Here is a 23,940-nt window from a genome sequence, read left to right on the forward strand (position 1 = left end):
ACAGAATGGCCATGGTGTGTATAGGCCATCACCACTAATGAGACAGCTGGAGCTCCTGGGGATCTATTTTATCTCTACGTTTAGTCACAGAGAATGTGGTTTGCTTAGTATTCATTTCACTAAGTCCCTGAAGTCCATTATATTTTTCTGCTATTATTGTTTTGGTACAACTGATGAACTGAGACCATCCATGATAAACAGGATATATGGTCATCCTAATTATACTAGGACTTTATCAGAACCTATAGAGGTAATAAGAATATTATGTGTTAAGAAGTTTTAACATTTACTTATGGTACAAAGTACTGCCATGTTTATTTCACAGACTGCTATAATGTAACACATTAACTTCTCAGTAAATAAATGATTCAAACTAATCAATAAATAAATGATAGAAAAAAAGGTTTAGTACATCTGATTTCAGGTCACCTGACATTCATGCTTTGTGACAATTGCTCCCTTACCGCAGAAAAAAATATTTAGTTACTAAATTTCAGATTATTTGGTGAATATTCTATGTTGCTCAGATCACATAGGATTGCTGATGAGCAGAAAGTAGAATACACATTCAGTAATAAATTTCATATTTTAATTTACATATAGGCACATAGTTATTATGAAACACTTTCCTTAGTTTTTATTAAGAAACTCCTCTACCATTTTTTTAAAATTTTAAAGTAATATAATAGTATAACACAGTATCAATATAGTTTAAAATACTAATGCTTGACTAGTAGGCCACAATTATAAGTAACCGCGAGTAACATCTATATACGTCCTACCTCACAAGATGCCCTTAGACTATGAACCATGCCCTCAGCGAGATGCATAACCATGGAGGTAGTATCACATATATAGCAGAAATACTTTCATTTTTAAAACCACTTTTAAAAAATAAACAGTGAAGTATTATGTTTTTTTGAAATCATTAAAAAAATGTCTGAAAAGAAAAGACTAACCTACACTAGTAAAGAAGAAAACAGAGGTAGTAATTGAAATAAAAGTACACTGAAGAAAATCAGCATTAGCCTCAAGGAAACACAAGGGCTATTAAAGAGCAAAAAGGGTTTGTATATAGCATTTTTCACCATGAGATGAAACACCTGATCATTCAGTGGACCTAAGCGGAGACAATCGCATTCTATGCAGCCTTTCTTAAACTATCAGAGTTTAGGGGCGCCTGGGTGGCGCAGTCGGTTAAGCGTCCGACTTCAGCCAGGTCACGATCTCGCGGTCCGTGAGTTCGAGCCCCGCGTCAGGCTCTGGGCTGATGGCTCGGAGCCTGGAGCCTGTTTCCAATTCTGTGTCTCCCTCTCTCTCTGCCCCTCCCCCGTTCATGCTCTGTCTCTCTCTGTCCCAAAAATAAATAAAAAAAAAACGTTGAAAAAAAAAATTTAAAAAAAAAAAAAAAAAAAAAAAAAACTATCAGAGTTTATTCAATACAAAATTATAAGCTTTGTCCGATTAGTCTTATATCTCCAACCTCAAGAAAATGAGGAATAGGATTACACGTTTTAAGACTGAGCATTTCTGAATGCAAGAAAATTTTCCAGTGTAAATAATAATAGTATTAAATTACACTTTTGGTGATAGCTGATGGAGAAAATTTGTCATGTGCCTCCTTCTTAGACCTGTTTGATTTGGAATCTCCAGTTTTTTCTGTTCTCCATACAGTGCCATAAATTTCATAATTACAAGAATGATTGCCATCTCTAGTACTCAGGCAATCTAGGAACTCATAGAAACTTCCACTGGGAATCACTATCCTGTCAAAAAGAAGAGCAAAAACCTAGTCTGCGAATAGGAATGGACAAAGCTTTGGCAAATTCATTACTTTGATTCAAATTTGTCCTCTTTGTAGTTGGACTCAACTTTCTGCCCTAAAAATGTCCAGACTATTCCATCTCAGCCATCCAATGGAAGATAAAATCATAAAGAAAATGAATGCTCTGTAGACCATAGCAGGATATTTATTCTTCAGTGTTCTTTAAACTTGAAATATCATTTTAAGAAAGTATTTCACATTAATTGATGGGTTCACATTTTTCAACTTCCAAAAAAACAAGAGCTGGGAGTACCACATCTTAAAATAGGGAGTCAAACACACTGTGGGTTTCATGGGCCCAACAGGTAGCATTATAAATGAATGAAGCAGGATGGGTGTAAACAATAAAACGGGTAGATATTGTGACTAGAAATCTCTAAAGGTGTGCACATTTAAATTGTTTTTCAATATAGTACATGCCTACCAAACACATGTATGGATCACATCTGTCCAGTCACCTGTGACCCCTTGAGACCTAAAACCTTCCCTAAACTCATGTTTTACAATGACATTTCTACAACTATGAATTCCATGAAGCTAAAAATATAAAATGGATTTTTTTCTCCTTGAAAATCTATGAAAAACAATTCTATTTATCTTTGAATTTCAGAACAGGATGTTTTCTAGTCTGCCAACAATTATGAGTCATAGAGTAGTGTTTAAATGATATTTAAAAATATATACTTACACTAGTTCAAGTGCAATGCCACCATTCCCTATGATCATTATTCTTTTAGCTTTAGTAAGCTGTTTCTGAAATTCCTATATTAAAAAGAAAATGAGATAGTATTTTGTAATAGTGGGCAATACTTGAAGAAAGGCTTCACTGATAATGTTCTTAAAATTGTACAAATTTTACCTGATTTACAAAGGAACAAAAATCTTTCACACTCTGCCAGGAACAGCCTCCCAATATTACAAATGTTTTCCTCTATCTGTCACACAGACTGCCTTTATAGCAATGCCTCTTATGATTTGACTTTTTACGTCATTACATCTAGAGTACTTCAGAATTGCAGCAAGAGGCACTAGCTCTAGTTCATCACATTCCTAACTACTTGATCAAACCAACTTACTAACATGACACTGATCTGTATACATACAGGGTTATTCCTTTTCTTCTAGTCTGTCAGTTGGCACTTCCCTGGACTCACTCAACACCGAAACTTACGGGAATGAGAAGCACAACAGCTTGGTGGTTAAGAGTCCCTGGAGTTACTAATTTCCCCCAGTTAGTAACTTGGTCAAGTTGCTTAACCCTTCTGTGCCTCAGCTTCTTCAATATAAATGGAAACAAGAAGTGACTGTATTTTATTACGTCTCTGTAAGCATTAAGATAATGTAAATAAAGCTGTTAAGAGCAGGCACGATAATGTCTAAATTAAAAAAAAAAATGCTACTTTCTTATCATAAGACAATCAATTGATGGCTCTACCCCCCTCTTCTGCCCCCTAAAAAAAATTATCACAATGAGCTTAGGGAAGCCATGGTCATTTTTATGGCACTTTTGAAAGTACAGAATAGTCTCACTGGATCAGGATGACATCTCAATAGCTAAATTTCCTCTTCCTACCATGTCAAGTTACCATTTCTATTAAATTCACCCAAAAACTTATTGTAATATTCAATAAATAATCACTGAAACTGACTGGTTTAAAATTCTACCAGAAAAAAAAAAAAAACCTTAAGTTAATTTCAGTCAGCCTTTCTCTGAGGACAGTAAATAAGAAAGATCTGTTAAAAGCACTGGATGTGGAGATGAATGGCATAAGTTTATATTGTACTTCTGGTAACAGCTATTTAAGTGTAGGTAAATAATTAATCTATTGGAGTTTGCTATTTGTAAATTGGGAGTAATACTGTCACACAGTATTATCATAAGCAGTCAGTGAATTCATGTATGTAGGCAGCCTCGCTGGAACACAGCTATGCTCATGGTTTGTAGGATCGAGCCCCATGTTGGGCTCTGCACTGACAGTGCGGAGCCTACTTGGGATTTTCTTTCCTTCTCTCCCTGCCACTCATCTGCTCACACACACATTCTCTCTCTCAAAATAATAAACTTTAAAAAAGTTTTAAATTAAGAAAGATTGAAAGAAAACATCAATTTCAAGAATATAAAATATTATTAGTATACATAAAATTATCACCTTAGGGACAGAACTACAACAATAAGCTACAGGTAAGACAAAGTATTATAACTGGAAACCAGGAAGAGCTTCTTGGCAAGAAGGGTCAATAAACCTTGAAGCCCTGCAATAAATTATCAGAAGAAGTTGTAGAAGGTTCCACACAGTTTTCACCTTATTGGGATAGTTTACTATGGTTCTTGAGCAGAACAATAAACCAAATGAATTTTTTAGTTCTGGGATTCTGTCATGATTCTGGACCATAAAGATCTGAATATTAATTTCTTTGCTAAGGAGTACAGTAAGTTTGGAATATGCCTTACCTTTGTAGAAAAAGATTGCTACATTATTTAGGCTACAAATCACTATTCCCAATCAAAATACAGTAATGAATGTGTGTATAATTTAAGTTATAACCTTCAGCTTAGTCATTATATCTGGGATAGTGCACAACGGAAAGAACACAGAACATCAGCATGGGACTAAAAACAGGAAAAATTATCAGCTACAACCAAACTGAAATTGGCAATACTAAAACATTATAACTATTTCTTGGTTTATGGATCACAAAACAAACCTCTTCTGTAATTTAAGAATTAACACTGTAAGTGGAATACTTTGATTCAAATAAAGGAAGTCTATGAAATATTCATGTTCCTTTCCCGTGGCCCCATCTCAGAATGTTACCTGAGCACTGTCTGTATCACGGATTCCTAATACATAAGGATTTCCTTCACATATCAACTTTGGCTTAGCTCCAGCACACAGACAGAGTTTCTTATATACATGCTGACTGCCATCTCCTGTTAAAATGCACTGTAAAAACAGGGCAAGGAAGGGGAGAGGAGAAACATATTTATACATGGGTACAGTTTCATTTTAAATACAAAATTCAGTAAGACAAAAGCAAAAAAAATACATTAAGGCTGCCTCTTGGTGGCACTCAATACGTTGTTACAGCAATTGCAAATCAGAGTAAACATGAGAATGCATTCTCCAACCCAGTGATTCACCATCATTTTAGGGCCACGAACCATTTTGAGAATCTAGGGCAAAACAGTCTTTCTTCCCTGGAAAAAAAACATACATTCACACCAGATTTTGCCTAAAACTTAGGGAATCTTATTATATTCAGGGAGGTATGTTGACCTCAGGTTAAAAACTAAACATTCAGAAATTTTTAAATCAAGCATTCTGATCATATACCTGAGGTAGGCCTTAATGAATATTTCTGATCTCAATGGAAGTTATTGTAGGAAGATCTAGTAATTCTAATGGCATCATACCTTAGTATTTGTTATGGGTACAGAGGAGTACAGTGCAGTAAAAAGGTTACACTATGTCTTCTTAATCTAAAAATATTAAAAGTGTTTGGGAAGCTTGGGTGGCTCAGTCTGTTAAGTACCTGACTCTTGATTTTGGCTCAGGGTCATGATTCCTGTGTCATGGGATCAAGCCCTGTGTCAGGTTCTGTGCTGAGCATAGATTCTAAGAATCTCAATGTCTCAATCTCTCTCTCCCTCCCTCCCTCCCCCACTCTACCTCCCCAGTTTGCATGTGCATGCATTCTTCTTAAGTACAAATAACAATCACCTAACCACAAACAAATATTCTTTGGGGATATTTTCATATTAAGTGAAAAACATTAACCTTAAATCCTAACATGTACTAGCTTTTAAAGTCATTTATATTAATTTTTAATAATATTATTGAGTCTAAAAATATATATTTGTGATCCATTGTTTTTATTCTTTAAAATCAAATGGAAATCTGCACATAAGTAGGAGCTTTTAATAAGCATATATGTATGTGTATGTATATATACACACACATGTGACTATGACACAAGACTTTGTTGGAATGGTTTAGAGATTAACACTGTGACATGTGTTTGACTTATAAAACATAACAAATCATAAGATAGCACTTGATACCCACTGAGCCATTTGTTACCCACTGTAACTCTTCAGCTGCATAACAAATACATAAAACTGATGATAATTCAACACAGTATAACGCATACAGAAATTCTGTGCAATTCTTTCTGAAGATAATGTAATGTGGTGGGAATTTTATCTGACAAACAGTAATTAACAGAAACTGACCAAATTTAAAAAATAATTTACATTTTATGTTGTAAAAACAAACACAAAAACTCCTTTCATTGGCTACTGCTAAATTTTTGTAAGTAGACATGAAGATAAAACACACAATCTCTAATTCATCAAAGAATATAAAGGACAAATAAGAGAATACAGACATGAGCTCATACAGGACACTTCAAATGGTAATGGGTGGCATTTGGATTTATTCAAATGCCCTAATATAAATTCCCTCACAATTTATTAGTCTACATTTGAGCCCACCTCAATTTACAAATTAATGGACATGGATGTTAGATAGGATATGTACTACTGTAAATGTTAGAAATTTATTCCAGTTTTGGGATTCAGATTTTTTATTTTTTTCTCATAAAATTTAGTCCTTTTTCTTATTTTTTTACTGTCAAATTATTTGTGTTTCAAATGTATTATGTATGTGTTTTCTCCATAAGGGTGAAAAATTAGAGCTGCTGTAGAGAAACAACTAGAAACCCTACTTCTCATCTTGCCTAAAGCTCACCTGAGGATATTGTTAATCATCTGACAACATGTTTCCTTCGACTGCCTTATTCATTCCCACATCCAATGCGTTACTGAGTCCTGCTAAGTTTACAGGAGAAATCGCACTCATACCTGCGCCATTCTTTCCAATTACACAGTTCTGGTCTTCGTTCAGGCCTTCTATCAGTTTGGACTATTGCAACCACCTTCTGGTTTGGTTGCTGGCCACTATCACTCACTCCACCCCATTTTATCCTCAACATTGGTATCAGATCTTTCTTCCTAAAAGAATATATTACCATCCCTGCCTCCACTTTATTTCTCCACTGACTGTAAAATAAATCATCTTGGCATGATGTAAACAGCTCTTCACAGTCCTATTCGTTTGCCCTAGTCTGCCAATCTCCTCTCTTTATCTCCACCACAGTACCTCTGACGATGTTATTCTTCCACGTGCTGCTTTTCTTTGGGTTTCTGAACAAGCAACCTCGTTTTCCTACAATGTCCTTAATTAAGAACTCTTAATTCACCCACCTTTTAAACCCAGTTCAAACATTTTCTCCTTCTGTGAGGTCCTCCAAAATCCCTAATATCAGAGCTTTGATAATACTTCAGTGACTGTGCTTTTCACATGTATATATAATTAATACATGTGCATGTCTATATTCCCTATGACAATGAGACCTCCCAGGCCAAGTTCACTGTAATGTTCCTGTTGTATCCCAGCACTTATCGCAGTGCCCAGAACACAACAGACACTATGTAAATGTTAATGCTAATTTGAAATGTAAAACCTAAAATGTTAAATCAAACTAATTATATAATCCCAATAAATTCGGAAATAGTATAAATTTTCCTAATAAAAAGAAATCAGTGTTACTAAACTTTACATGCTAGGGAACTTAGTAGTGGTGGGGGTACAGATGGGTTCAAAAGAAAGCAGGGAAAGCTCATCAATATTTAACAATGGACCATCATTAAGAAAAACATCTTCTAGGGGTGCCTGGGTGACTCAGTCAGTTGGGTGTCCAACTTCAGCTCGGGTTATGATCTTGTAGTTCGTGGATTCGAGCCCCATGTCGGGCTCTGCACTGACAGCTCAGAGCCTGGAGCTTGCTTTGGATTCTATGTCCCCCTCTCTCTCCGCCCCTCCCCTGCTTGTGCTCTGCCTCTCTCTCTCAAAAATAAGCAAACATTTAACAAAATTAAAAAAAAAAAAAAAAAAAAACTTCTTACATGTTCTTTACTCTTCAGTTGCTTTACTCCAGATTCTATAACCTTAATGTTGGGAAAGCGATTTTCTAACATGGTATTCGGTTGCTCTTCAACATCAAATTCCTCCAATACTTTAGAAACCTGTATTAAATCAAAAAGGTGAAAATGTAAATTTTCAAAAAAATATTTCCTTTTAAGAATTTTAAATAATGAAAATATTTTCATTTATTTTTATATACTACTTAATGTTCATAAAACAAGAACGTCGGCCAACTGTACTGTATACAGTGAAAAAAGGGCTAACTCGCATTTTAAGACTTGAACTCAAATGACAATCCTACCACTGGGGCAAGTCAGCCAAGTACCTGCACCTTAGTTTCCTAGCCTGGAAAATGAGGGCTAACTCTACTTACTTCTGCATATTTTAATTACACAGCTTGTCTGTTTCTGTATCCTTATAGTTTTCTCTACTTACTAACTAACTCTATTGTGAGCTAGTCTTTGGACTCTTTCCTGTTGTCCAAAACCATCAGCATCCTCTTGGATTCACTTTTCTTCCTATGCAGCCAAGACTCCATTGTAGATCATTTCGTGTTTTGCCCACTTATACTTCCTTGCTCTCGTCTTTAACCATTAATTACCCTGAAAACTCACAACCACAGATTGAACAACCTGCTTTCTCCAGTCCTATATCCAGTATGCAGTGGAAAGACCACACCTTGCAGACTAGTATTTGACCTCAGCTACCCCTTCAATACTACTTGTAAGACCTACTACATGGCCCTACCAGTTCTCAAACGTTTCAGTCTCAAGACTCTCCCTTTATATTCTTACAATGGACTGAGGACTCCAAAGAACTTTAGTCTGTGTAAGTTAAACTCAGTGATATTTGCAACTACTAGAAATGAAAACTGAAAAATTTAAAACATTTCTTAATTCACTTAAGAATAATAGATCCAATACATGTTAAACAGATATAATATCCTTTTAATAAGAGAACTTTTTTTTCCAAAACAAATTAAGTGAGAAGAATGGCAGTTTTGCATTTTTACAAATGTCTTTAATATCTGGTCTTAATAGACCTGCTTTTGCATTCAAACTGCTTCCATACTCTGCATCTGCATTCAAACTATTGCAGTATGTTAATTTGGTTAAATTTATGAAGACAGTTCAGGCTGACAGAGATGTGCAGCCTTTTTAGAGAACTGTATATTCTTCTTTGATGTTATACTAAAACTCAAGTGTGGTTTCTTAAAGATTAGTTGCAGTGTAGAATTTGAAACCATTATCAAAGAATTTTTCATACCCTACTACTCTGAAATCTATTGGTCTATCCTGCACTTTGAATGGATCGTGTAACATCACATTTGTCATCTGGACAATAGTGGTTCACAAAGTTATGGAGATCTTCCACATGTTAATTTCAACTCAATACAATATCAAAAACCACATTCATTATTGTCACAAACAATCTCATCAGAAAAGTCTTTAAGTACCGTGAGCCTCACAGTGAATAGGAGTTTTCCAAAATTCTTATATTGGCCTAAAAGCTCTAATTTTGTTATACTGGCAACAAATACTGTCACTTGTTTTCACTCATTTTCCAAATATGAAATTAGTTTGTCAGTTGTTCTTTCAAGTAAAATTGGTATTCCACAAAAAAGGTAATTAATTCTTCTTGCAACTCAGCAACTGCACAATTGCTTTTCCCTCCTAGCCCCATATGTGGAACAAATGTTTTATGCATACATCCCATCTCATCACACAGAACATTAAAAAGATGTGCACTGAAGAGTCAGGATTTAATAAAATTACCATTTTTTACTAGCTTTAATTTATTTCACTGAGTGCCTGGAAGTGAAGAATACACAACCACTAGTTCAGTTTAGCCACCAAAGCTTTTTTAAACCATCAGTGTTTATGTGTCAATGTAGTGACAAGAGTAACATCGAAGTAACATCTTCCAACCCTTGGTGATTTTTTTTTTTTAATGTTTATTTATTTTTGAGACAGAGAGAGACAGAGCATGAATGGGGGAGGGGCAGAGAGAGAGGGAGACACAGAATCGGAAGCAGGCTCCAGGCTCTGAGCCATCAGCCCAGAGCGTGACGCGGGGCTCGAACTCACGAACCGTGAGATCGTGACCTGAGCTGAAGTCGGACGCTCAACTGACTGAGCCACCCAGGCGCCCCCCTTGGTGATTTTTCTAAACGTTCACCATTCTAATGCTTCCCAAACACATTCCATCCTCAGCACTCCCAGCAAATCACTTTACTTCTTGGCTCAAAGAGACTACTAAGAACTCTTATGACTTCTTTCCCACCATCTATATACATTTCCGTACTACAGTCCACCTTCCATGACCCATTTCTACCTTTTCAAGGTGAATCCAGTAATCTGTGCTCTATATGCCATCATCTCTCACCTCCTCAGGACTCCTTCCTTATTATGTACTCCTTGCTTTCCTTCATCTTCAGCCTTTCCTACTGGTTTCTAAATCTCAATAGGTAAACACGCTAAAGTGTCTTCCACCTTAAAAGAATAAAACTCGGGGCACCTGGGTGGCTCAGTTGGTTAAGGATGTGACTTTGGCGCAGGTCATGATCTCGTGGTTCATGAGTTCGAGCCCCACGTCGAGCTCTGTGCTGACAGGTCAGAGCCTGGAGCCTGCTTCAGATTCTGTGTCTCCCTCTCTCTGCCCCTCCCCTGCTCATGTGCTCGCTCACTCTAAGAATAAATCAACAGTAAAAAAAAAAAAAAAAAAGAATAAAACTCAACTTAATGCTAGTCTTCATGTTCTCTATTTGCTGCCACCCTATCTTTTCTCCTTTTGCAGCTAAATTTCAAAAGAGAAAAGTTTATCGTTACTGTCATTTTAGAGTTACCCCCCACTAATTTCTGAAAATGGTGTAAACTGTCTCAAAGTCACCAATAATTTACTAGATATAGGCACTTTTGAGTCATTATCTTACCTGCTATCCTTGGATCTGACACCACTGACCACTGCACTTAATTAAACTTTTGCCATCTTTGGCTTCAGGGAAACAAACTCTTCTTCTCTCATAGTTTTCCTCTCTGACTTAAGACTAATAGGGTGCCCACTTTCAGGGCTTCCTTTCTCTCTGATCTTCCTTTAAATGTCGGTGTTCCATAGAACACTACTATTGGGCTCTTCTCCCTGAGAAGTTGCAGCCAATGCCTATGGCTTAGCTGGTACTGAGACAATGATGAATACCAACTTGTTATATCTCCAATTCAGTGTTCTCACCTGCTAAAAATGCTCCAAAAGTTTGGCATCATCTAAATTTTGGATAAAATACAATTCCACATCATAGCATACAAGCCCACCATGGTCTGCCCTCTGACTATTGGTTCAGCACTGAATTTACATTCCAGCAGAACTGAACTGATACCTATTACAACATATTATATAGTCATATACTTTCATCATCTTGGCACATGCCTGCCTCCATTCAACCTCTTGCAAACATGGCAAAACCTACTTATTCTTTCAGTCTCAGTTTCAATCCACCCTCCTATGTAAAGCCTTTCTTGATCTCAAAGGCAGGCTCTGACACTCATTCAAAATATATTTATAAAAATAAATACATATGTATTGCAATACAACTGCAATTTTTTTTGCCACTATAAGGATAATTACCACATTATAATGATAACTTTGTCTTGCAGATTTGTTACCATTCTGAGAAAGTGCTACTCATTAACCATGAGGGTTACAGAGCCAACCTGAATTCAAAACCTATCTATACACACCTTGGAGATTTACCCAGCCTCACTGACTCATTTACCTCATCTGTAAGTGGGGATAATATAAGAACCCATTTCATAGGATTACTTTAAGGATTAAATAAGTTAATGTATTTAAAACATTTAGAAGAGTGTTTAGTACATAGCAAGTACTCCATATATAACATGTTATTATTAATCTTTTTTCCCCTTTAGAAATTACACATGCCATGAAAACATGTTCTTTAACATTAAACAAACAATACCTATATAAAATAAAGTGTCACTTTTACTCTTCCCTAAATCTCACACTACCCCACCATGACTGCCATTCCCCAACTCCAGAGATGACCATTAGTGACTTTTTGGTGTATGTTCTATACTTTCAATCTGTCTTCTGGGTACTCAGCACACTGGCTCATACATAATATAGATGTTCAATAAATGATAAAAAGGATGCAATTTCCTACTTCTGAATATTAAGAATAACTGACATTTGCATAATGTTTGTTATTCCAATTCATTTTCACATATATTAGTATATCTTAAACTCCCAACCTCCTTCAAGTAAACAAGGAAGATACTATCCTAATATTAGAAGTGAAACAACTTAGATACAGAGGTTTGCCAAGGCTACACAGGCAGTAAATAACAGGTAGGCCTAGAATCCAAAATTGTTTTTCTTCTATTATACAAAATTTACAAAATCAGCAAAAAATTAAGTCTTATAACTCTGGAATAGTCACACTGAATTAAGTCTTCCAGAAAAACACTTATAAGACACAGCCAAACATCTTTCTCTTATGTATGTGCTCCTGGCCTATAATTGGATTTTTTTTTTTTTTCCCATTAGAGATTAATAGCCACAATTTGTTCTCTAGTTCTCCCAATCCCTTAAGTCCTTTGGCCATACCTCAGTAGTAAGATATCTTACGTATCTCTAAGAAGGTTATAAAGGAAAAACATATCACACTAAATTACCCTTGGTCTTAGGGGTTTACAACATGAGAAAGTTTTATTTTATTATCAGGATCTAAAGGAAAACTTGTATTAAAAACTATAGTAGTATTCTTCACTGAAGTATCAGAAGAAATACTTCAGTGAAGTATGATTTACTTAATTTTTTTGCATAGCCATTATAACATTCATAAGTAGAGCACTATAGTATATACATAGTTTATAAATATATAAATATACATATATTACAAGATCAGCCAAAACTTTTTAACAGGTGAGGTATCAGATCAAAAATGTTTATAGATCACTTTTCTATAACACTAAGACCCAAATGATCTTAGACTCCTAATGTAATGCTATAATGTGTGTAATATAAATTCATGGAACTACAAAGTGTTCTGAGATGCTTATTACACATCTGAAACATTAATTACCTACAAGTGTAAACTTAGCTGAGAAGTACTCTTCTGATATGCAAACACACAATTTACACACACACAATTACTTATAATAATTACATGTATGTACTGGTATTCATATTTACATTTGCAAAGCATTTTTCCTCAAAAGAACTTTATTTAAAAATTCCTGAAAAGTAACTCTGAGTGGGAGGAAAAGATAGGAAAAACAAGACTAGGAATTCAACATCAGTTGGGTGCTTTTGGTATTTAATTGTATGTACGTATGTATGTATGTATTTATTTATTTATTTGGAGAGCGAGAGGCAGAGAGAGAGTGAGAGAGAGAAACATAAGCAGGCTCCACCCTGCCAGTGCAAACCCAATTTGGGGCTCGAACTCACCAACTGTGAGATCATGACCTGAGCCAAAATCCAGAGTCAGACCCTTAACCAACTGAGCCACCCAGGTGCCCTGGTATTTAATATAATTCTAAACGTGGGGCTTTGGTTTTAAAATGACCATCAAAAGAACATTTATCATTTTAAACATTTAAAAACTATAATTACACTAACTGCTGGGCAAGTTACTGAAATTACAAAAATATATATGACTAAGAAAGTTATATAAAGGATTCTTACCTGCTTGAAATTTGTAACTGCTTTAATAACAGGAGAAGCTGTTACCAGGAGAATATCTTCTGATGGAAAGTGAATAGCCAACTTATTTAAAGAAAAAAAAAATTGGGAGAAAAAATTTCATAAGTAACTTTAGGTATTAATATATATGACATGGGGGTGAGATAGGGATAATGCAATTTTAATAATGTTATTATTAACCTAGAAAACTAAAGTCACTTTTCCTCATCCAAAGGTCTCCATTATTCTGTGTCTTGTTCCTATTTATGGGGTAGTAGTGACTAACGTTCAACTCTGATACTGATAAAATGTATAATATGTTTATAATAAACACTAACAAAAACCTCCTGAATAAGAAAAATATAAAGAGGTATCCCTTACTATCTTGCATACCAATGTAAAGTTGTCATTCAGAGAATGAGAAAAAAAAATCTTCCTAATTAACAGTTAAACCAACTTTTATTTCTTTTAAAATAGTATTTTCATTTCCCTTCAGTGCCATGAAATTATAGTAAATCCTTACTCATAAATATTCAGAATCTTAGCCTGACTTTTCCCAAGTGTTTTGGAACTCCTATTCTGCCTCTTCCAAATGCCCAACCAGTGTATATTCTGGAAAAACAAAACCATTTTAGTAGTAGCTTCAACAGTATTTAGAGGCTTAACTTGCTATTTTTTTTCCATCATTCTCCTCTGGCTACAACCTCTCTTTCACTTTAAACTTCTTGAAAGAATTTTCTTAAATCATACTCTGGTTCCTCAACCAATTCTATTTCTCCACCAATTTCTATTTCTTTCCCTACTATACTGTTAAAACTGGCATGTTCAATAAAAAAAACAAACAAAAATAAATAAATAAATAACCAAAAAATAATCTTAGAATGAAAAAATGAATCTAGTAAAACTACAGGATACAAAATTGACATACAGAAAATGCATGTCAAGTTTCTGTATACTAGTAACAATCTATCTGAGAGAGAAATTAAGAAAACTATCTCATTTATAACCACATCAAAAGAATAAAATACCTAGGAATAAATTAAACCAAAGAAGTGAAAGACCTGTACTCTGAAAACTATAAGCCACCGATGAAAGAAATTGAGTCAGACGTAAATAAACGGAAAGATCATGCTCATGGATTGGAAGACTTAATATTAAAATGTCCATACTACCCAAAGCAATCTACAGATTCAATGCAATGCCCACCAAAATAGCAATGGCATTTTTCACAGAACTGGAACAAAGAATCCTAGAATTTGGATGAAACTGCAAAAGACCCCAAACAGCCAAAGGAGAAAGAACAAGGCTGGAAGTATTATGCTTCCTGATTTCAAACCACACTACAAGGCTGTAGTAATCAAAACAGTATGGTACTGGCACAAAAACAGACACAAAGATTAATGGTACGGAACACAGAGCCCAGATATAAATCCACACATAGATGGTCAATTAATCTATGACAAAGGGGGCAAGAATATACAGTGGGAGTGGGGGAAGTTTCTTCATAAATGATGTTGGAAAAATGGGACAGCTTACATGCCAAAGAATGAAACATGACCACTGTTTCATACAAAAATAAAGTCAAAATGGATTAAAGACTTGAATATGACTCGAAACCATAAGACTCCTAGAAGAAAACATAAGCAGTAAGCTCTTGAACAGCAATCTTAGCAATATTTTTTGAGCCATTTTCCTCAGGCAAGGTTAAACAAAGCTAAAACAAACAAAAGAAATTACATCAAACTAAAAAGCTTTTGGAAAGAGAAGGAAACCATCAACAAGACGGAAAGACAACCTACTGAATGGGAGAGGATACTTGCAAATCATACATCCAATACGGGTTAATATCCAAAATATATTAAAAACTTACACAACTTACTATTAAAAAAATTTGTAAATGGGCAAAACTTGGATAGACATTTTTCCAAAGAAGACAGATGGCCATTAGATACAACAAAACATGTTCAGTATCACTCATGCAAATCAAAACTACAATGAAATATCACCTCGCCCCTGTCAGATTGGCTATTATGAAAAAGACAAGAAATAGCAAGTGTTGGTGAGGATGTGGGGAAAGGGAACCATTGTACACTGTTTTTCAGAATGTAAATTGGTGCAGCCACCATAGAAAACAGTATGGAGGTTCCTCAAAAAATTAACAATAGAACTACCATATGATCCAGCAATTCTACTTCTAGGTATGTATGGGAAGAGAACCAAAACACAGCTCAAAGAGATACATGCATTCCTATGTTCACTACAGCATTATTTACAATAGCCAAGATATGGAAGCAACCTAAGTGTCTACTGATGAATGGATAAATATATTCAATGAAATACTATTCAGCTATAAATGAAATCTTGCCATTTTTGACAACATGAATGGACCCAGCGGGTATTATGTTAAGTGAAGTAAGTCAAAGAAAGACAAATATTATATGATTTCACTTATTTGTGGAAAACGAAAAAACAATGCAAACAAAACAGACTCATAGATACAGGAAACAAACTATTAATGGAGTGGAAAGGGATTGGGGCTGGGGGGAAGAGGGAAAAATAGGTTAAAGAGATTAAGAAGAACAAATTTCCAGTTATAAAATAAATAAGTCATAGGGATGTAATGTACAGCATAGGGAATATAGTCAACACTGTAATAACTTTGTGTAGTGACAAGGGGTAACTATGCCTATTGAGATGATCATTTCATAATGTACAGAAATAGCCAATCACTATGATGTACACCTGATGAATATTGTATGTCAATACTTCAGTAAAGAAAAAAGGAGCATCTTGACTTCACCTCCAGACTCTTAAAATTCACTAAATTTTTTTAAATATCACCCTATTTGAACTTTCCATAATATCTGATGATATTACCATTCTTTCCATCTTTCTTCTCTTTATATATTGTTATTTCCCCACTTTGTTTTCATTGCTATACCTGGCTTCAAAATTTCTTTATACCACTAAATTCACCTTCCAGTTGGCCGTCCAGTCTCATTTTAACCAGCTGCCCCTGCCCCAAACATACTGGAGCTAATCAACTCTCAAAATATTTCATTTGATCACATTACTCCACTGCTTAAAATCACCTCACTTCTTGCAAGTTCTGGCTAAATTTTTTTGTTTTAATTTTATTTTAGAAAGAGAGCACAAGCAGGAGAGAGGGGCAGAGGGAGAGAGAGAATCCCAAGCAGTCCCCTCGCTCAGTATGTAGCCTGCCATAGGGCTCGATCCCACAACTGTAAAATCATGACCTGAGCTGAAATCAAGAGTTGGACATTCAACTAAATGAGCCACCTAGGTGCCCCACTTGTTAGTTATTAGCAAGACTTAATAAGATACTTCATGATGTGGTCTCTACCAGCCTTCCCAGCTTCATCTCTGGTCACCTCCCCAAGCACCATGTTCTTTAAGCTTTGCTGCTCTCAGTAGTACTTTTCTACCTGAGATTATACATCCTTGCCTCCCTTTGGACCATCTAGTTTTTCTTGTCCACCTGGTCAACTTTTACTCATTTTCTATACTGAGACAAAAGGACACCTCCCCCTAATTCATGCCCTGTCAACTCGCCAGACACCCTTAAGCTGGCAAACACACTGATGAAATGGTTCATTTACATGTCTCTTCCACTAGATTTCGAGTCCCTAGAAAGGAGGTACCATGCTCTGTTTATAATTGATTACTCAGCTCTTAGTACAGTACCTGGATAACAGGTGTTTACTTGGTGAAAACATGGAAAATACACACCTAAAGATTAAAAGTTTGAAAACAATACTTGGATTTCCTAAACTACTTCTGTGACTTCAATGATTGCTTATATTTACTTTATATCAACAAAACGATTCTTTTTGGAATGTGTGTGTGTGTGTGTGTGTGTGTGTGTGTAGTGTGTGGTGTAGTCTGATTATCCACTATAATTAGAAAAGCATTCCCCAGCATTAATCTAAAAGGCAACCAACGGAATGGGAAAAGATATTTGCAAATGACATATCGGACAAAGGGCTAGTATCCAAAATCTATAAAGAGCTCATCAAACTCCACACCCGAAAAACAAATAATCCAGTGAAGAAATGGGCAGAAAACATGAATAGACACTTCTCTAAAGAAGACATCCGGATGGCCAACAGGCACATGAAAAGATGTTCAACGTCGCTCCTTATCAGGGAAATACAAATCAAAACCACACTCAGATATCACCTCACACCAGTCCGAGTGGCCAAAATGAACAAATCAGGAGACTATAGATGCTGGAGAGGATGTGGAGAAACGGGAACCCTCTTGCACTGTTGGTGGGAATGCAAATTGGTGCAGCCGCTCTGGAAAGCAGTGTGGAGGTTCCTCAGAAAATTAAAAATAGACCTACCCTATGACCCAGCAATAGCACTGCTAGGAATTTATCCAAGGGATACAGGAGTACTGATGCATAGGGGCACTTGTACCCCAATGTTTATAGCAGCACTCTCAACAATAGCCAAATTATGGAAAGAGCCTAAATGTCCATCAACTGATGAATGGATAAAGAAATTGTGGTTTATATACACAATGGAGTACTACGTGGCAATGAGAAAGAATGAAATATGGCCTTTTGTAGCAACGTGGATGGAACTGGAGAGTGTGATGCTAAGTGAAATAAGCCATACAGAGAAAGACAGATACCATATGGTTTCACTCTTATGTGGATCCTGAGAAACGTAACAGAAACCCATGGGGGAGGGGAAGGGGGAAAAAAAAAAAAAAAAGAGGTTAGAGTGGGAGAGAGCCAAAGTATAAGAGACTGTTAAAAACTGAGAACAAACTGAGGGTTGATGGGGGGTGGGAGGGAGGGCGGGGTGGGTGATGGGTATTGAGGAGGGCACCTTTTGGGATGAGCACTGGGTGTTGCATGGAAACCAATTTGACAGTAAATTTCATATATTAAAAAATAAAAAATAAAAAATAAAAAAAATAATAAAAAAATAAAAAAAAAAAAAGAAAAGCATTCCCCAGCTGCTTTTAATCCCTTGTTGGTTGTTTTACAAAACATTACTACAGATGAAATCTCTTCCATCTTGGGAGTTCAAAGCATAGGAAACTACGTAAGGGTTTATCAATTATTTACTAGGAACTAAGGACCTGGCATCTACCTGAAAGCTGAATTCAATCAGCTAATGAGCAATGGAGGCTGAATTTTCTGACCAACTATTTACCAGTTTAAGCCCTCTTGTCTGCTCTGGCATAACTAGCACCACAGTCTGGTTCAGTCAGCTCTGGGGTCCCACCTGCCAACAACTTGCTCCCCACTCCTCTTCCCTAGGCCTAAGGCGAAGCTTGCGAGGTACCAAGAACTTCGTACAGGGGCCGCCACGCAGTCTCTAGTATCTGAGAGCAATTGAGTGCGGGGGCGGGGGGAAAGAAGCGGCTAAAGCGGGATCTGGAAGGACAAGGTGGGGGCGAGAGGGTGCCTTGAGTGCCACCGCCGCGGGGTCAGGGAAGAGGCGGAACCATTGGCGCGTCAGCCTACCTGCTCAGCACAGGTGACACCCGCGATGCCACCGCCAACCACCACAAACTTTCCCGCCGTCAACGGAGGGCGCGCTGCCTCCATCATCTCAGACTCCTAGCGGTTTTCTGGCAACCGGTGGGCGAGCCGCAAGCCTTCCTACTCGGGGAGCGGAAGTCAAGCTGGGCGGCCACTTCCGGTGCCGGGGCCTGAACCTGAGACTCTGAGCTACGGGTGCCCAGCAGTTCACACTTAGGGTTCTCGCGTATCCGCTTAGAGCCTCGTTTCCGCGGTAGGAAGACGTCTCTTTGATTCCAGGGTTTCGTTTTACTGTCAGCACACCTGAATAGAATTTTGACACATAGATATGATAAAGAGAAGACCAAAATAATAATAATAAATAATAATAATAATAAATTTAAAAAAGAAAAAATCTAACAAAATTAAAGTAAGAAGATGAGTCGTCAAGAGAAGCTTGGCAAATTGTCTAAACACAGACCAGAGTTCTCACAGACCGGGCACTCTCAGAATAAATAAACTGCCCTGAAGTTTTCACTATTGGTTCTTCGAGGAATTTGACAGTCAATTTTAAACTCTTATATCATAAGTAATATAATCCTTGCCTACCTTCTGCCTGGCAAACCAAGATTTGATATTTTGAAAGCACATTCTTCATGATATATTAAAGCAAAGCAATACTACTGAATTGTTCTGAGAAGTTATTTCTATTTACAATTTTGACCTCAGCTAAAATTTTCAGTAGTATAGAGAGTTGCTCACCATTTTGTCAAGATAAATGAACATTCCTCCCAAGTGTCCAGTAAATAGCATGTGTGAAGGAATTTAATATTCCCAAGGTAATTTTATTGCTAATACCTTTTTTGTTGTATTCGTTTTGAGAAATGACTAAGTTTTTTAAAAATGTTTTTTATATTCATATTATAGTATTCACTATTTTCATTATTTTGCTATTTACTATTGCCTTTACTGTCTCATATAACATGTTTCCATAGTGTTGTACTATAATATTAAGAACGTACAATTTCTCTAAGTGGCTGACTCTAAAACTGGTAATTGCACCCCCCCCTTTAATTCTTTAAACTCTGTAAATAACCTATTGGATAAATAGAAAACCCTGCCATGTAATTATATATATTTGCTGATATTCTAATAATTATTTAATAATTATTAAATACTTAATTTCACAAATTAAATAGTTCAATTGTGAGTTTAATTCCCATTACTAGCTTAGACAACCAAACAAAACATTTCTAAGAGGAGGAACTAGTACTTTAAGCCCATTGTTTACTTCTGTAGCTGCTTATTTTCACATGATCTCACTCACACTGTGCTCTAATTAGATTGAACCGCACTGGCAGCACCCAGGATATGGTATGTTCTTTCTTTTCTGAGCATTTGAACATAACTTTTTCTGTGATATTCTTCCTCCAACTAATTTCCCCTAGCTAAATCCTTGCTGACCTTTGGTTTCAACCAGCCATTACCTCCCTTAAAAAGCTTTATCAAATGTTGTTAAGACTGAGCTAGGTGTCTTCTCTGTATGTCCCAATAGCACCTTGTCATCCCCTGAGTTTAGACTTATATCACTTTATTTTATTTTATTTATTTTTATTTTTTTTAATATATGAAATTTATTGTCAAATTGGTTTCCATACAACACCCAGTGCTCATCCCAAAAGGTGCCCTCCTCAATACCCATCACCCACCCTCCCCTCCCTCCCACCCCCCATCAACCCTCAGTTTGTTCTCAGTTTTTAACAGTCTCTTATGCTTTGGCTCTCTCCCACTCTAACCTCTTTTTTTTTTCCTTCCCCTCCCCCATGGGTTTCTGTTACGTTTCTCAGGATCCACATAAGAGTGAAACCATATGGTATCTGTCTTTCTCTGTATGGCTTATTTCACTTAGCATCACACTCTCCAGTTCCATCTACGTTGCTACAAAAGGCCATATTTCATTCTTTCTCATTGCCACGTAGTATTCCATTGTATCACCTTATTTTAAAACTACCTATTACTCACCCTAACCCTCACACCCCACCACAATAAACTCCTTAATCTTAGGGATTATTACTAGTCTCCCTTTGTAGTCCCAATCTTCAATTAGTAGTGAGTGCTCAATGTAAATGTCCTGAATGAATTAGTAATTAAGTGGGGCATGAGACTGCCTGTGAGTTCCCTAAAGACTTTTAGATTCATTTTCCAGGGTCAAGATCTTCCTGTATATTGAAAGCTAGCTCCCCTTTAGGATGGGCAAAGAGAAGAACAGCCTAGAACTCAAGCATCTGGAGGAAATGGAGAACGGCCAGTGGAATGGAATTATTGTTTACTTATCTTGATACTTAACTATTTTTCATTTTAGTGTATAAGGTAACATTTTAACATTAGCTATGTTGAAGATAAGAGAAATTAAAATTGTTTTCTGATAAATAATTAAAATATTTCCCAGAGCTAGTTATTATAGTAAGGGAAGAAAAAGGAACACCGCTTTGTATTTATACTTTTTTGTTTATTGAAATTGTAGTTCCCATAAAATAAATGGAGGTATAAAGAAGGTAAAGCATATTCCCTTCCAATGAGAAAAATGCTAAAATAGGGTATCAAGTAGATATGGCTAATTTAATTGATATAAATACTGATGTCAGAACAGTTGCACCAAAGAATTTTACCTGTTTTTAAAAGAAAAAAATACGTTGTTTCAAATACTACAAACACTGCATTATCTTCTCCATTATTATTTTTTTAACTTCACATTAACCCAAGACAGACTTACATGAAAGTTTAAGTAAATTTTCCATTTTCAGTCTTGAAAATTCTTTCAGGTTTACATGAGATTTTGGAATTCTAGCCATCAAAATGATCTCAATCAAAATATATTTGGTAGCAACAATGATTCATATACATGCCAACCTGAACATATCAAGCTAAAAGTGAAAAGAAATTCAAATTTCATCATTAGCCCTGGGAGACACAAGTATATAACCAATTTCTGGTTTGGTTCAGGTGAGGTTATTTATTGTATAGATCACATTTTGAAAAACAGCTGTTTAAAAAAAACATTTTGGGGGTGCCTAGGTGGCTCAGTCAGTTAAGCATCTGACTTTGGCTCAGGTCATGATTTCCCCGTTTGTGGGTTCCAGCCCCGTGTTGGGCTCTGTGCTGACAGTGCAGAGCCTGGAGCCTACTTCAGTTTCTGTGTCTCCCTCTCTCTCTGCCCCTCCCCTGCTCATCCTCTGTGTGTCTCTCTCTCTCAAAAATAAACATTAAAAAAATTTTTTTAAAAAGTTCTAAAAAATCTTGTTATTATTGTGACTGTGGAACTGCATTCACAAAGGGAAATATTTTTCTTCAAGAAGGTGAACATGTATTTAAAGAGACACATTAGCTGGCCGTGCAATGATTTCACTTTTTGACATCTTTGAAGTAATCTAATGTATTACCAGTTATAGAATAGTTACAGCATCTAGTGTTTGTAGAGAATTACACAACCATTTATTTCCTCCTTTTTTTTTTATTTTTTATTTTTTAATATATGAAATTTACTGTCAAATTGGTTTCCATACAACACCCAGTGCTCATCCCAAAAGGTGCCCTCCTCAATACCCATCACCCACCCTGCCCTCCCTCCCACCCCCCATCAACCCTCAGTTTGTTCTCAGTTTTTAACAGTCTCTTATGCTTTGGCTCTCTCCCACTCTAACCTCTTTTTTTTTTTTTTTCTCCTTCCCCTCCCCCATGGGTTTCTGTTATGTTTCTCAGGATCCACATAAGAGTGAAACCATATGGTATCTGTCTTTCTCTGTATGGCTTATTTCACTTAGCATCACACTCTCCAGTTCCATCCACGTTGCTACAAAAGGCCATATTTCATTTTTTCTCATTGCCACGTAATATTCCATTGTGTATATAAACCACAATTTCTTTATCCATTCATCAGTTGATGGACATTTAGGCTCTTTCCATAATTTGGCTATTGTTGAGAGTGCTGCTATAAACATTGGGGTACAAGTGCCCCTATGCATCAGTACTCCTGTATCCCTTGGATAAATTCCTAGCAGTGCTATTGCTGGGTCATAGGGTAGGTCTATTTTTAATTTTCTGAGGAACCTCCACACTGCTTTCCAGAGCGGCTGCACCAATTTGCATTCCCACCAACAGTGCAAGAGGGTTCCCGTCTCTCCACATCCTCTCCAGCATCTATAGTCTGCTGATTTGTTCATTTTGGCCACTCTAACTGGCGTGAGGTGGTATCTGAGTGTGGTTTTGATTTGTATTTCCCTGATGAGGAGCGACGTTGAACATCTTTTCATGTGCCTGTTGGCCATCCGGATGTCTTCTTTAGAGAAGTGTCTATTCATGTTTTCTGCCCATTTCTTCACTGGATTATTTGTTTTTCGGGTGTGGAGTTTGATGAGCTCTTTATAGATTTTGGATACTAGCCCTTTGTCCGATGTGTCATTTGCAAATATCTTTTCCCATTCCGTTGGTTGCCTTTTAGTTTTGTTGGTTGTTTCCTTTGCTGTGCAGAAGCTTTTTATCTTCATAAGGTCCCAGTAATTCACTTTTGCTTTTAATTCCCTTGCCTTTGGGGATGTGCCGAGTAAGAGATTGCTGCGGCTGAGGTCAGAGAGGTCTTTTCCTGCTTTCTCCTCTAAGGTTTTGATGGTTTCCTGTCTCACATTCAGGTCCTTTATCCATTTTGAGTTTATTTTTGTGAATGGTGTGAGAAAGTGGTCTAGTTTCAACCTTCTGCATGTTGCTGTCCAGTTCTCCCAGCACCATTTGTTAAAGAGACTGTCTTTTTTCCATTGGATGTTCTTTCCTGCTTTGTCAAAAATGAGTTGGCCATACGTTTGTGGGTCTAGTTCTGGGGTTTCTATTCGATTCCATTGGTCTATGTGTCTGTTTTTATGCCAATACCATGCTGT

The 23,940-nt window shown here is 36.5% G+C and overlaps 2 protein-coding genes across 6 annotated transcripts in view; one reads left to right on the forward strand and one right to left on the reverse strand.

The window, feature by feature from the left end:
• Positions 1–7,441, forward strand: part of LOC131519887 (cationic amino acid transporter 3-like) — an 85,961-nt gene extending 78,520 nt beyond the window's left edge. For both annotated transcript variants that reach the window (XR_009265865.1, XM_058743440.1), the window contains exon 4: positions 6,509–7,441. The gene's annotated coding sequence lies outside the window, so the exon portion shown is untranslated. The remainder of the gene's footprint in view (positions 1–6,508) is intronic.
• LOC131519902 (pyridine nucleotide-disulfide oxidoreductase domain-containing protein 1) overlaps positions 1–23,940 on the reverse strand; it is a 48,222-nt gene that overhangs the window by 10,742 nt on the left and 13,540 nt on the right. The window contains exons 1-6 of one of the 4 annotated variants that reach the window (XM_058743473.1): positions 19,016–19,090; positions 18,774–18,925; positions 13,516–13,596; positions 7,794–7,913; positions 4,642–4,770; positions 2,514–2,587 (exon numbers count right to left, since the gene is read on the reverse strand). In XM_058743473.1, the coding sequence (XP_058599456.1) occupies positions 2,514–2,587; positions 4,642–4,770; positions 7,794–7,865 (275 nt within the window). In that variant the 5' untranslated portion in view covers positions 7,866–7,913; positions 13,516–13,596; positions 18,774–18,925; positions 19,016–19,090. Of the gene's footprint in view, positions 1–2,513; positions 2,588–4,641; positions 4,771–7,793; positions 7,914–10,329; positions 10,483–13,515; positions 13,597–18,773; positions 18,926–19,015; positions 19,337–23,940 lie in introns of those variants that run through there. The other 3 variants (XM_058743471.1, XM_058743472.1, XM_058743474.1) reach the window with 3 other exon arrangements.

Source organism: Neofelis nebulosa, chromosome 8 (genome assembly GCF_028018385.1).
Source record: "Neofelis nebulosa isolate mNeoNeb1 chromosome 8, mNeoNeb1.pri, whole genome shotgun sequence".
NCBI lineage: Eukaryota > Metazoa > Chordata > Mammalia > Carnivora > Felidae > Neofelis > Neofelis nebulosa.